General features: G+C 44.3%; 1 protein-coding gene across 2 annotated transcripts in view; it reads right to left on the bottom strand.

Annotated features, from left to right (window-relative positions):
• LOC134447181 (protein inscuteable homolog) overlaps window positions 1-15000 on the bottom strand; it is a 68466-nt gene that overhangs the window by 1809 nt on the left and 51657 nt on the right. For both annotated transcript variants that reach the window (XM_063196528.1, XM_063196529.1), the window contains exons 8-12: window positions 11377-11548; window positions 9500-9678; window positions 6660-6726; window positions 2862-3017; window positions 398-474 (exon numbers count right to left, since the gene is read on the bottom strand). In XM_063196528.1, coding sequence (XP_063052598.1) covers window positions 398-474; window positions 2862-3017; window positions 6660-6726; window positions 9500-9678; window positions 11377-11548 — 651 coding nt within the window. The remainder of the gene's footprint in view (window positions 1-397; window positions 475-2861; window positions 3018-6659; window positions 6727-9499; window positions 9679-11376; window positions 11549-15000) is intronic.

Here is a 15000-nt window from a genome sequence, read left to right as displayed (position 1 = left end):
TGTATTATTGCAAGGGGGAGTGGGGGGAAATCCCCCTTTAGGCAGACCTAGGCAGACCTAAGGACTGTTCTATTCAATGCTAGGAGCATTATGACACGCCCTTTTAGGCAGACCGGAACCTGGTCACATTAGGTGCCCATAGCAACCTATTATGTTGGCATATCTCTATATACTTAAAGAATATCTGCTTGTACTGTACCTACACATAATGTACAGTAGTGGCACTCCCATTTGTGTGTGTGTGTGTGTGTGTGTGTGTGTGTGTGTGTGTGTGTGTGTGTGTGTGTGCGTGTGCGTGCGCGTGCGTGCGTGCGTGCGTGCGTGCGTGCGTGCGTGCGTGCGTGCGTGTGTGTGTGTGTGTTCATGCAGCTGGACATGTGGCCAGTCAGTGACTTACCAAACAGGCTACGAGGACGGAGTCACTATTGTTCCTCTCGGCTGGAGAACGGCACAGCTCAATGAGTCGAGGAATAGCTAGGGGGCAGAGATGAAAAAAGCACCAAATCCTTACTTAAAGCATAAAATAAAATAACACACATCAATTTACCTTTGATTAATTGACCTGATAAAGACATGTTTTTTCATCTGTATTAGATGATGTACGTATTACATACTACCTCATGGTACCAAGTATGGCACTTAATTTGCTGTATGGAGGTAACTGTCATGCTAAGGCTACTTATATAGGCCTACAAGATTTCTCAACACCGACGATCCCATTTTACAAACCATGTGTGCCACTTTGCAACTCCTGCATGTCACTTTAACCCCTTTGCACGGAGCCTCTTTTCGAACCTCATGGCCACCAAAATGGTAATGACCAAGTCTGAATCTGTTACTTAATGGTCTCAGTAATGTGAACGGACCTGTCGGAGGGCCCATCTGCACAAAGAGGCTATCAAGCAACAATACCAGTAAACAGCTTGCCTAAATGTGATGCACAAGAGGAGGCCTGGCTGCAGTATGAAGCTGCAGCAAGTTCAACATCTTAGCATGCTTTAACGTTTGCAGGGCCGTGCGAGGCCGTGGGTAGTGGTGGGTCCTTGGCGCTGACAAGTCAAACATGCTCGTGCGAGGAGCCTTGTTGAGTAGAGCCTGCTGACCTTTCCAGCACAGAGGGGTAGCAGCACTAATTGACTGCACCCCTTCCTCTCCATGCTCCAGTGCCATGAGGAATGCCCAGAGCGGAGCAAACACAATGTGTGCGTTTGTGTGTGCATGTGTGCGTGCGTGGATGTGTGCTTGTGTGTCTGTGTATGTGCATATGTGAACGTGGCCCTCTCAACATTGTTTTTAAGATGAATATTGCTCATGTGTACATTTCCTGCGTGCCATACCCTCCCATGCACAACTGCACAATTTCCATTCTATTTAATTGTCTAGAGGGCAGCCCAAATGAAGACTTCCTACAGGAGCCTAAAATGTAAAACCTTGGGCTGAATTGACTTTGTGTTTCTACTGGGACTCACTCCACACGGTTTCATCGGAGTTTAATGCAAGTCACATGAGAGAAACGGCAGGTCTCATCAAATTTGATGACGGACAACGCAGTGAAACTTTTAAAAAGTTGATAATTGTATAATATTTGGCCATGAGGTTTGATGCTCTGATTTGCCATATATGGGGTTCATGGGGTTTACCACAACTGAAAAAGATAAAAAGGCTGTCTATAGCTTTAGGGATCCTCAAAACGTAACCTTTTTATTTCAACTGAGCCAGAGTTTGTGCCAAAATTTCAAGCTCAGGGTGAAGTCAGGATACATATGGCATTATGACAAGAAAGGTAGTGTGATGAAGCGGTCTGCACACTGTGTATTAACTCCAAAAATACTTTATTTCATTTAAACACATGGCAACGTTTCGATCCAACAGAGGGATCTTCCTCAGGCCTACCTTTTGTCTGGCACCTGGACAACTACCTGTGGATGTGCGCACCCTACCTCCAAACACTATTATGACAAGAAAGTACAACAAAGACCGACAGCACTGGCATGTAAAATGGACAGAAATATGTGTTCTCATAGTATCAAGCAGGGGTGCGGACGCTGGGGAACAGTTGTCCTGGGCCCAGGGAGACATGGGCCCCAGAATTGGTTCCTCATTACATTGCATTGGGTAGGGAGCCCTTTCAGATGACTTTGTCCCGGGGCCAGCCAAAGCTGTCAGCAGCCCTGGTATCAAGCTAACAGTTAGTTCATTGTCAAGTTATGTAAAATCGAGATGTCTATTATTTGGAACCCCAAATTACTCCAAAATACCCGCTATATTATAATTTGTTCAATGTTCAATTTTGAGATGTCCACTGTCTGTCCAACTGTCTCATTTGAGGGCCAAAGGCCATCCAGAGACTTGGAAGCTCATAGCGGAAGAATGTTTGTTTTCACAACAAAATGGTTCGCAGGAGGAAGATGTAAAGTCATTCTGAAATGTCTGAATGGCAAGAATGCGTATGTGTATTTGTGTTCATGGGCATGAGCGTGTGTTAGTGTGTGTGTGAGTGACTATGTGCAAGTGTGGGTACACGTGTGTGTGTGTGTGCGTGCGTGCGTGCGTGCGTGCGTGTGTGTGTGTGTGTGTGTGTGTGTGTGCGTGTGTGTGTGTGTGTGTGTGCGTGTGTGTGTGTGTGTGTTTGCATGTGTCCTGAGGCCTACCCTGTAGCACTATGGTAGTCTGGGCCACTTCAGGGTCCCTACTGAGGTGTGTGTGCGAGTGTGCATGTGTGCGTGTGTGCGTGTGTGTGTGTGTGTGTGTGTGTGTGTGTGTGTGTGTGTGTGCGTGCGTGTGCGCGTGTGCGCGTGCGTGCGTGCGTGCGTGCGTGCGTGTGTGTGTGTGTGTGTGCGTGCGTGTGTGTGTGTGTGTACCCTGTAGCTGTATGGCCGTCTGGGCCACCTCAGGGTCTCTGCTGAGCCGAGCGAGCGTCACGGCGGCCTTCTGCTGCACGCGCTCACATGCGGCGCCCTCTGATTGGCTGGGGGAGGTGGGCTTCTCTCCCAGCAGTAGCAGCAGACGCTCGATCCCTACGTCAGAAACAATAACAAATATTATATTATTACACATTACATTACACTGCACATACAGCACATCATCAACAATAGCAGCAGGGGTTCACCACACTGTAAAACATTGCAAGCCAATTAAACAAAAAAAGTCAGTTGCCCTGCTCCCTTAAGTTTGTAAGTTAACTCAACTCGAGACTTTAACTCAATTCGAGGCTTTCTCAAGTGGAATTAACTGACAAACTGCAGCAGGGCAACTTACTTTTTTACGTTTAACTGGCTTGCAATGTTTTACAGTGTAGACACAGCAGAACATGACATCAGCAACATCACAGAAAACATTCAGAATCAGCAACATCACATGATAATGCTGTACTAACTAATCAGCAGCTGCAATAGACGCTCAATACTTACAGGAGAGTTAGCAGTATAGAATGGGCTGCTTTGACAGCATGGTTTTCATGCCTCTGTCTATCGAAGCAACATTCTCTAATTTGTCTGTCCGTGTGTGCATCTGTCCATCACAGTCTTTGTCTTCCACAATACATTTTGCATGAATGGATGGACTTTGGCAAACTCTTGTGTGCTAAATAATATATAAATGTAGGCTACATTAACGGCAGGCATCATTAAAAACGCCAAAATGTTAAATATGTCTGTGAAGATATCAGAATCATACCAGTTCTATTTGATTTCAGTATATAAACATTTCAATATATGATGGCTTTTAATGGTAACTATCTTCTTGAGTGCCCCAACACCATCTCTCCTTGGAAAATACTGTATCTTGGGCATTATTGCAACGGATCATTGTTTAAAAACAACTCAGTACTGTCATCTTGTGGTGATAACTAAAATTGCAGTAAGGCAAGGCCAATTTGATTTCCTTGGTAGTGAGAAAGGGGTGATGGCTGGAAAGAGTAGCCTAAGTCAATATTAATTANACAAGTCCGACAGGCGGACAACAGATGCGTCCGTCTATGCCCTTTCTGAACCTTTTTTGCCCAAACGCCCCCTTGGCCTCCTCATAACCTGTCAAGGCAATTTATCAATAAGCCTACCATGTACTGTATAAGCCTGGATTTGAAAAAGTACCATAGGATTTCAACAGTGTTGGGCAATTTACTGAAAAACTGTAATGCATTGCTGATTACATGTTACTGTCTTTTCAAAATAATCCCTTACACTACATTTAGCAATGTGGGGACCTAAGGCGAATTTAGCTTAGGGGGGCCATCGGTCCATCCCATATCACATTTTTTTTAACATAAAATCTCTATTTTTGTTAGGCTATTTTTTTTTTAAATCACTTTTTTTTTTTTTTTTAATTACAAACATAAAAAACAGGCAAACATTACAACCCTTTCTGGACAGATTTAAATGAGTAGGCTATTTGCAATTTTGCATAGGCCTACATTAAATAAACTAAAATGTGAAATTCTCTTTTCACTTTAATATGAGAGCAGTGATGTCCCCCCCCTCACTGAAGTGTTATTTCATGTGTGAGCATGATGCTGTCACCTATTTGAAGTGACGTTGATGTTGGATTTCATGGAATACTTTTAAATGCCGCTTTGGGAAGAAAACAGAGTAGGCGACAGGTGAACTGTATTTCTGTCAAAACAGTGGTTTGCAGGCGTTTGCGTTTTCACGTGGATATTGTCTTCGTGGACCATAACAGACAAACAGTAAGTTCCATAAACTAATCAATGAGACACTTGGTACGTTTACATGAGGCATTTAAATCCGATTTAACTCACTTTAAATCTCATTAAAACTTAATTCCACTTTAAAAACATCATGTAAACACTTACCGAACAGGATTTAAGTTTATTCCGATTTAAACTTAAGTCCGATTAAAGTGGGTGGTTTATTCCTCTTTTAAATCCGATTAAACACGTTCCTCTGTCATGTAACCTTTTAATCAGAATTACAATAAATCCGGTCGTTCCACGCATGCTCGTTGACCACACGATGGCGCCAAGAGCCCGTGCTCTTTGTCAGTGAGAAAAAGATGGCGGCACTTCCTGTTGATTTTCACATGAAAGTTTTGCTTAATTCAAAGTCCCTAAGCGACTATAAATGTTGTGGCTTCCATATATTGATGTAAAAGTGCCCCACGAAGTAATTAAGCACAACAAAGTTACTCCACATCACCCTTTCACCAGTTCGTTTTTCTAAGCTAGGAGGGTGCTAACTAGCATTTGAAAGAACCAGACCCAAAGGGGATTTTACCAGCCTTGAGTCCACTGAGGGAATTCATTTTCGGGCTGAAGATAAGCTTGTGTCCCAGTAGTTCCCCGGAGGTTTGGCGACCACGCCCCCACGCCTTATTTGGCTCACTCAGCACGTGCGTCCTCAGTCCAATCGCAATGCTTTATTTTCCCCAGACGTTTAATCGCATTTAAGTGAAATTGCCATGTATACACGTCGCAAAATAACTCTTAATCCGATCTACTTAAATCCGATCTATTAGATCCGATTCAAAAACATCATGTACACGTAGCAAATGGCTACGTGTACATGATGTTTTTAAGTCCGATTTAATAAATGCGATTTAAATAGATCGGATTAAGAGTTATTTTGCGATGTGTATACATGGCACTTTCACTTAAATGCGATTAAACGTCTGGGGAAAATAAAGCATTGCGATTGGACTGAGGACGCACGTGCTGAGGCGAGCCAAATAAGGCACGGGGGCGTGTTCAATGCCACCGAGGTGCAGGTCATCTTCCCCACGAAAAATCGTTGCCTCAGGCGGACTGAAATCACAACATTTCCCCCTTTTCTCCCTGGATCATTTACAATGCTACATTAGCTACCCTGTTTAGCATAGAAAAACGAGTGGTCAAATGGTAATGTGGAGTAACTTTGTTGTGCTTCATTACTTCGTGGGGCACTTTTACATCAATATATGGAAGCCACAACATTTATAGTCGCTTAGGGACTTTAAATTAAGCAAAACTTTCATGTGAAAATCTACAGGAAGTGCCGCCATGTTTTTCTCACTGGCAAAGAGCACGGTTGGTTTGCACGCATGAGCTCCAGGCCAAAACTGAGCGACTGCCACCTTGTGGACACAAGAGGGAATCACAGGAGGGAATCACAATTCAGAAACGCATCACGGGAGGGAAACACATCACGGGAGGGCGGACGGACGGACGGGCGGACGGACGGACGGACGGACACCAAAGCCTCTTATAGAGATGCGTGGGACGCATCTAAAAATAAAGCATTACCACAGCCATCAGATCATTTTAAGAGAGAAGCTTTGGGAGAGTTGTTTGAGATTGTTTCGCTTCCTAGTTAATTTCCATGTAGAATGTCATTGTCAGAGGTGTTAAAAGTAAAAGTAAAAAAAGAAAAATGGTTTCCTTCCAACACAGGTAACTTATCTGAGTAAAAAGTAGACCTGTACTTGTCTTACGATCAGCTGACTCTGCGCTGGTTGGATCAAGTTTGTTGTTGGTTCTTGTTTTTTCAGTAACAACACAGTCTATCTATCTCTTTAGGTACAATGGCGTAAGTGGCGTAAAAGCTATGTGCTAGTGTTGTGCAACAAAAATGACTACTTTTACTTTTGACACCTCTGGTCATGGTGTGTTTTAGTGAATTGAGGGAAAGGTTTGGTGGTTGAGAGCAGCAGGTTTAACTGATACCCACCTTTCTCCTGCAGCACCTCTGTGGCACACTGCTCCAGCACTGAGAGGTTTGCCAGTATGGTCACCACCTGCACACATAAACACACAAATTAACTCATGCACTCAGAGAGTGCAGACCCTTCGCCAAGGAAGCTGTTTGATAGAACATTTGACTGTTACACCCTATTTTTTCAAGTCTTTCTGCCTTGTCTTTGTGGAGTAAGAAACTGGAATGTCAAAATTCACCCTATCCCGCAATGGTGAAGAATCTTTTTAAAAATACCTGGATCCAGATCGTGACCCGGATCACCACCAAAATTTAATCACTTGTTCCTTTGTCACTCTGTAGTGGTTTATTTACAAACTAGTGGTCTTAGTGATCTCTAGGTCTCTTAGATCTCTTAGTGATGGCTTAGGTCTCACAGATTTAGCCATGTGTGATGATGGAATGTGAAGGGTCTGGTCTTAGGAATAGGTGGTGCGTCTGGTTTTAGGAATATGTGGTGGGCCTGCTCTTGGGAATAGGCCGTGATCAGGGGTGTCAAACTCATTTTAGTCCGGGGGCCGCATACAACCCATGTGGACCTCAAGCGGGCCGCATTACTAACATTATCGAAAAAAAGAAAAAAAAACGTAAAGCAGAGGATTAGTGTTCAGTGCTATCACGTTTTAAGTGTGTTGAATATGTAGAAAGCAATGCAATACTGATAAACTGCTAATCCTATGCAAAATTTCCTTGACTTCATTTATTCATTGATAACCGTCAATTAATTAAATAAGGGACAGCTATTTTTGGTAGGGGGTCTGGGGGTTTTCCCCCAGAATTTTTTTTATTTCTTAGATGTAATTTCCTGCATTTTCACTCATTCTAACATACCGTTTCCAGTTTCAGCTTAATAGGAACCAATACAAATCCAATTATATTTATTATTTAATTACAACCAATACCAATACAATACGAATAAGAAATATTAACATTTTATCTCTATATATGAGGTCTATAATATATGAGCTTTATCAAATGCCTGTTACAGTACAAATTCACCATTTATAATAGAAGTGTGATGTGCACTTTACTACATATATACAGTATAAGAGAGGGACCATTGGGTTAATGTCATGCAGGTCTCGATTTTGTGTGTAATTGCGCATTTCGGTTATTTCATAAAAATAAAAAAAAGTTAACTTTTTTTTTTTTTTTTCTCCGGGCCGGATGGAACCCTCTGGCGGGCCGGATGCGGCCCGCGGGCCGTATGTTTGACACCCCTGCCGTAGATGATTGTATTATTCTGGACGAATGTTGTGACGAATGTGCGGTCGGTTGGCCAAGATGAAGAACCATACGAACAACAGCTGTCTGTTTACATGTTACATGTTTCCTTGTTTAGTGTACATGTTTATTGTTTGTTTGTCTACTGTACTGTTGTCTTTTTGGTATTACATCACGCGCTCATGTCCAAGCAAAATTTCTCTCTTGTAGAGACAATACAGGATTATCTTATCTTATCTTATGAATGAGGTGGATGTGGTGTTGTGAGAAGGCCGTGCCCCCCCTCTAGTGGTGTCTGCCCTCTAATGCTGTGGTTCTCAACATTTGTTTTGAACAAACGCCTCTTGGCCTCATCACAAGCCTCCCAACGCCCCCTTGACCTCAGCCTGACAACACCCCCCTTAGTATTAAAAAATGAAATGGACTAATGCCCCCCAATGGCAACTAAGCACTGCCCCCTCTCAGCTGACCCAGGGTGCGCACAGGGGCGGTCGTGGGGCGGGCCAACTGGGCAGTCACCTGAGGCGTCACCGCCAAACTAGCCTCGCGGCGCCATCCATCCTATGTACTCCACCCAAACATTTTGGCTCCGCACATTGTCTGACAAAAGCCTCGAGCTCGGTTCTCTCAGTGTGTAGACAATCAGCAAACAGTTGAGAGTGATGACGCGGAACTCACCCGCAAGCTCCGTTACTGATTGGTTAACGTAACTATATTCACACTTTCATTTTGGTATTTGTTTGCTTTTGCGACGCTATATCGTAATAGGCATGCTAATAAAGCACAATATGGGTTATAATTTGAGTTTGGAGCTCCAATTAATTTAAATGATAGAGTAAGATCAGACCATCTACCACCCTCCACAGAGACGGATTCCTCATGGCTTTTGCCAGACTGATTGACGGAGTCAACAGTCGGCTTTTCGCCCAGGCTACCGCCAAACCCCATCTCCAACGACAATCTGAAAAGCACCAATTAGCGCTATTAAACATGCTATATCTGTGCCACCACTGTTACCACGCTACTGCAAGATTAACGTGGTATTTGCAGGTTTTTTTAGCTGATTTTACAATCTATTTTTGCTGGGGTGGGGGGTGCCAACCGGTGCGGCAGTCATAGTAGGACTGCCACTGGATGCATAAACTCTCTGCCAGTCTACAGTATCAGCAACGGCAATGCTAACCAATACACCGGGTATATAGAGCTGTGTGCGATGTACCTGGTCTTTGGCGTAAGACTAAATGTAATTTAGTACCGCAATGTGATGAGATATACCTGGTTTTTGGAGTAAAGCTAAATGTAATCTGGTATATAATGTGATATACAGCACTTAGTGTACGAATAATGTGATGAGACGTACCTTCTCTTTGGAGTAAGAGTAAAGATAATTTAGTATATAACATGATGAGATATACCTGGTCCTTGGAGAACGGGTAAATGTAATCTGTGATGGGATATACATTACCTGGTCCTTGGAGTAAGGCTTGTGTAACTTAGTATACGTATAATGTGATGAGATGTACCTGGTCTTTGGAGTAAGACTTGTGTAACTTAGTATACTGTAGGCCTACGTATAAAGTGATGAGACTTACCTGGTCTTTGGAGTAGGGTGTGTCGACCCTCTGGCGGTCGCAGCAGGCCTGCAGCAGGATCTGGATGGCGTTGAGCTGCAGCAGTATCTCGCAGGCCATGCTGTCGAAGAAGGTGATGTTGGCCAGAGCCGCCGACGCCAGGAGGAACACCTCGCCACACGAGGCACTCTCACACAGCTCTGAGACATAGATGAACACAACATTACAGAGATGGTTTTACCAATAGGTAGACTAGGCCATTGACTAGGGGCCCCAGCAAATCAGGGGTGCATTTCTCAAAAAATAAGTTGTTAGCCTGTTATCAACTTCGGTAGTTGCCAATGGGAATGGTTTTTTATGGCATTTTATGGTGTGATGTGTAATTTTTGTTTTTATTTTGTTGTATTTAATATGATGTTTCTTATGCTACTTTTAACTCTATTTATGGTCATGTTTTAAACCCTGCACTTTATGGTTTGTCCTGTTATCTGTTGTCTATATGTTGTGGACTTGCTGCACACTTAATTGCCCCTTTGGGGACAATAAAATTGAAACTTGAACTTGAACTTGAACTTGAATGGGAAAATGCATTGAAAATAACAAAGTAGCTAATGTAGTAAGCAACTTTGGTTTTAAGAAATGCACCCCAGACCTCAGTAGGGTCCCCCAGCTATGAACCCATTCAAGGTAAATGGCAAACTGGCCATTCTAGAGGGCCCCATATCTATATTTTGCCTAGGGCCCCCAAAGGGGTAGACCTGCTGTTGAGTACCATACAAAGCAAAAACACCTCACCACACAAGGTGCTCCGAGCGGAAGATAGAGCACCATTAAATTGCATTGCAATGCATTAGCACCTCCTTGCCACAAGAGGTAACTCGCATACAGCACAGGAGGCCCTCTTGCCCTACTCTGAGAGGAGCCTCAGATAGCATTACGTCAGCATCATGGTGTGCCGTATCTCTCCCTCTCTCTAAGCGGACACACACACACGCACACGCACGCACATGCACGCACGCACGCACTCACAATGATTATGCCTTACACCCCCCCCCCCCACACACACACCCACACCCACACACAAAGACACAAACACAGGGCATACATACAAACACACAAACACACACACACACACACACACACACACACACACACACACACACACACACACACACACACACACACACACACACACACACACACACACACACACACACACACACACACACAGGGCATACATACAAACAAACACACACACACACACACACACACACACACACACACATACACACACCCCCCCCACACACACACACACACACTCCCTCCCACCAGGCATGCTACTCACTGGTGAGAGCGGTGGCGATATCCAGCATGCTGTCCAGGTGCCAGGTGCTGTGTGGAGGTGTGTAGGCACATGCAACACCCATGCACCACCCAGCCCCCCACTCCCACACATACACACACACACATACACATGTAACGGAGGCTAACTAGCAGAGTTGGCGTGGTACATTAGTAAACCTCCCTCCCGAAGCCTCATACAGTATCGGTAGCGCTGGGCTATCGAACTGGTTCTTTGGTCCAGCGGCATCGTGCTGTGACTCCCATTGGCGTGGTGGCGAGTTTGTGACCGCAAGGGGGACAGACTGCGCAACACATGGGTTCTCAATTTTGTTTATAACCTGACTGCGCGAACCTAGCTGCACACAACTCAAGCTCTGATTGTTGGAAGCTGCTGTCGGTCAAAAAATTAGCTCATGCGTTTGGCTGCCAGTGTCTTGCCCCTCCTCATAACATTGGGTTGATAAACACTGAGAACCCATGTATACGTTGGGTTACACACACATACCACATAGCAACATACACCACCCCCACCCCCAGCCGTCCAGCCTACTCACTGATGAGGGCGGTGACGATGTCCTGCATGCTCTCCAGGAAGCTGGCCAGGTGCTGTGTGGAGGTGTGGTGGGGGGAGGTGATCTGGGCCACCACGGCCGCCGCCTCCGCACGAGCTGCCTCCGCACACGCCTCGTCCGTCAGGATGTCTGCCAGGCACAGGATCCCGTCCACCTGGGGACACATACACCGCACATACTCAGAGATACAGACATACAGAGCATGACGAACAGACATACTGTACTTTCACAGACACTCATGCGCAGGTGGGATCCATACAGCGACACACAGGTGTGCACACACGTACGCACTTACTGTAGACAGACAGACATACAGACATACAGTAAACACGCAGATGCACTTGCACGCACACACGCACACACAAACTTTTATTTGGATCTTACCACAGAGTAAGCATTACAGACACACAAACACACAAATGCACGCGCACACACGCACACAGGCACGCACGCACGCACACTCACACACACACACTTTATTTGGATCTTGACATCATCATTTCAGATCCAGATATTGATGGAAGGACAACACGGTAATGAGTCTCATCCATCAGAAGAGGTCCTGTTCTACAAACGGCACTACATCGATTGTGAAGTGTAGACATGACATCTCCCTTCTCCAGATTGATTCATGATATTGGCTATTATGGCTGAGATTGAGCAGTACTTGGCAAGCCATGTTGACAGCATTGCAAGCCGCATGCATGGCAAGAGTATGACTGTTTTCAAGAAGATGAATCCTTTTCCTCTGAGTAAAACCTCAGTTTACTGTAAATGGATTGGCCGATGTCAGATCTTGATAAATAGGCTTGCTTACTTACTTGCATAGATGTTTTGCGACAGTAAGAACATATTTACGACGCCCTTCTACTAGCCCACTGCCAAATATGTTTTTTGCCAGGGGATGCTGTGGCGCAGCGTGCTAAGCCCCCCACATCTGGGCTTGCATGCCCATGAGGACACAGGTTCGAGTACAACCAGAGTTATATCCCAAACCTACCCCACCTCTATCTCTCCCACTGATGTCCTGTCTCCATCTTTGACTGTCCTGTCTAAATAAAGGCTAAAATGTCCAAAAACAAATATTAAAAAATATATACTGTATATAGCCTACTGCATGTTTTTCGTCAATCAATATTGCTACATTTCAAGTTGAAGTTCACCCAGTATCAATACAAGTCAACATTGTTGCATTGCCTTCTCTCCACAAGCTTGCCACTGGAGAAAATGACAATATTCAATCGAGATTGTACCACAGTGGCCTACTAGACAGCCAGGCTGGCAACTCCAAGAGTTTCCACCACCTGAAATGACATTGTGACTGAATGGTCGTTTTGCCTCCCCCTCCCTGCCAAAGCTCACTCTGCACACTCTGCTATCTGGCAACCAACATCTTACTTACTGTATATCTGTGCTGATCAATATGCTTGCTTGCCATATATTAAAATGCAATATTGACTCGAGGTACTACCAGTGGCCTACCTACCGGTACAATGAGCCTGGCTGGCTACTCCAAGCCTTTCCAGCACCTGGAATGAAATAGTGGATCTGCCTTTTGCCTCCCCCTCCCTGCCAAAACCTCTCCTCCGTCCCCTCTGCTATCTGACAACAGACACCTTGCGTATATTTAGGTTGCCGCTTCAAAAGTGCAGTGCATTACTTCACGGGCAGACATCCAGGGTCTTTTAATTGTCTTGTAATATATCTAAGTGAGACAGCAGTAGACCAACAAAAGGCAATTTTATGGTAGTCCAGCGGCACTGCATTTGCACTAAGAGATGCTTTTAAAGTGTTGCTAATACCCGTAAAAGCCCTTTCCTTTACTGAGTCCAGCCCGGTCATGTAAGGACTGCATACAGTAAGCAAAATACATGGGCAGGCGCGGAGTGGCCATCGGGAGATCGGGGACTTGTCCCGGTGGGCCGCGGCCGCGAAATATTTTACAACGGCCGTATTATGTTCTCAGCCGGCCCCAAAGTATTCAGCCCGCATTATATTCTTTACTGGTTCAGCGTCGAAACTAATGTGAACTAGCTACAAATCGATTCTTACTTAAGCGAGTCGTTGACTCAACAGTATATATACCGTTTACCCAACCGCAATACCTCAGTGACGGTGTCAAACATTAAATTGGCCACACCCCTTCTCTACTGATAATGTTCATACACCGTAGATCGCGGAAGTTTACCAGATCTTAGTAACATAGTTTCGTTTTCAGTATTTCAAGAACCTGTGATATTTAGATTGGTTACCAAGGAACGGAAATATTAGTCAGTTGTGATTTATTTTCCGATTTCCACATGACTGTTACAGTTTACAGTCTGCCACTCCAGATTCTCTTGTTCTGTGGTTATTGACTTGGGTTACGAACATACTCCACCAAGTGGTAAGGAAGTGAACTGCAGCTAAGCAGGAAAACACGTTGTACATGTTTTGATGGCATTGGTTTGTTAGAACTAGAGGTATATCTCATTACAGTCGAAATAATGGTATATCATACATACATTTATATATGGCACATTTAGGATGTAGCCTATGTAATGTCTGAAGAAATGGAACAAAATAATTACCACACAAGATTCTGATGTGAGCAGTGCTGGGTGTGTAGCCTAAACTGTGGATTAAAATGTAATTGCAAGAAACAAAGACATTTGCTGCGACGAAGACAGCGTTTTAAGGTAGGCCTACACCGTTTGGTTATACATTTTGTTGACTTATGGTTGTGCTTTGAAGTAGTTAGGTTTGGCTTATTTGCTGCATGGTGGGTTTATTGCACAATGTATACAGACTTTTTGTAAACTATTGGCTACTATACTATATTTTGTAAGCCTACTCTTCTAAAAATCCCCACTCTCAAAACTTTGTGCCCATGCTCATCCGTCTTCCTTAAACGATATTTCAATTTCAAACTGTCAAAATGACAGTGGAGTGCACATTTGCATGGAACAGTAGCGTGATGTAGCCTAACCTAGTAGGCCTATGAATGCTTTGGACTGTGATGATGGCTCCAGTGGTGTAGTCTACTTTTTGAAGTGGGTATACTGTATATTTGAGCATTTTTTATGTGTACTGTATACATTTGTGCTATTGTAAATAATGGATCAATCCATTTTAAGTGGGTATACTGCAATCCCTGACATTTTGAAATGGGTGCGTATACCTGCGTTTTACATAGACTACACCACTGGCTGTGCATTTCATCAAGGTGTAGGCTAAATTCTCCAATTCAGGTTGATATTTTGACTACACTAATGTTCACATGTAGTACGACTGCAGATTTCGTGGCTTTTGTCTTTTTGGTTAGGAAACCATGTTGTTCGCTTTTTTTTGTTTGTTTGTTTTTGTTTTTGTTTTTTTTAAAGAGGGCCGCCAAGGGGAAAATTCTCCCGGTGGGAAAAGGTGGGCCACTCCGCCCCTGTACATGGGTATGTATGGCTATGGTGCATGGGGGTGAGTGTGTGTGTGTGTGTGTGTGTGTGTGTGTGTGTGTGTGTGTGTGTGTGTGTGTGTGTGTGTGTGTGTGTGAGAGAGAGAGAGTGTGTGTGTGTGAGTGTGTGTGTGTGTGTGTGTGTGTGTGTGTGTGTGTGTGTGTGTGTGTGTGTGTGT

This window comes from Engraulis encrasicolus, chromosome 4 (genome assembly GCF_034702125.1).
Source record: "Engraulis encrasicolus isolate BLACKSEA-1 chromosome 4, IST_EnEncr_1.0, whole genome shotgun sequence".
NCBI classification, from domain to species: domain Eukaryota; kingdom Metazoa; phylum Chordata; class Actinopteri; order Clupeiformes; family Engraulidae; genus Engraulis; species Engraulis encrasicolus.
The sequence above is the reverse complement of the archived record's forward strand: the minus strand, read 5'-3'. Positions and strand labels throughout refer to the sequence as shown.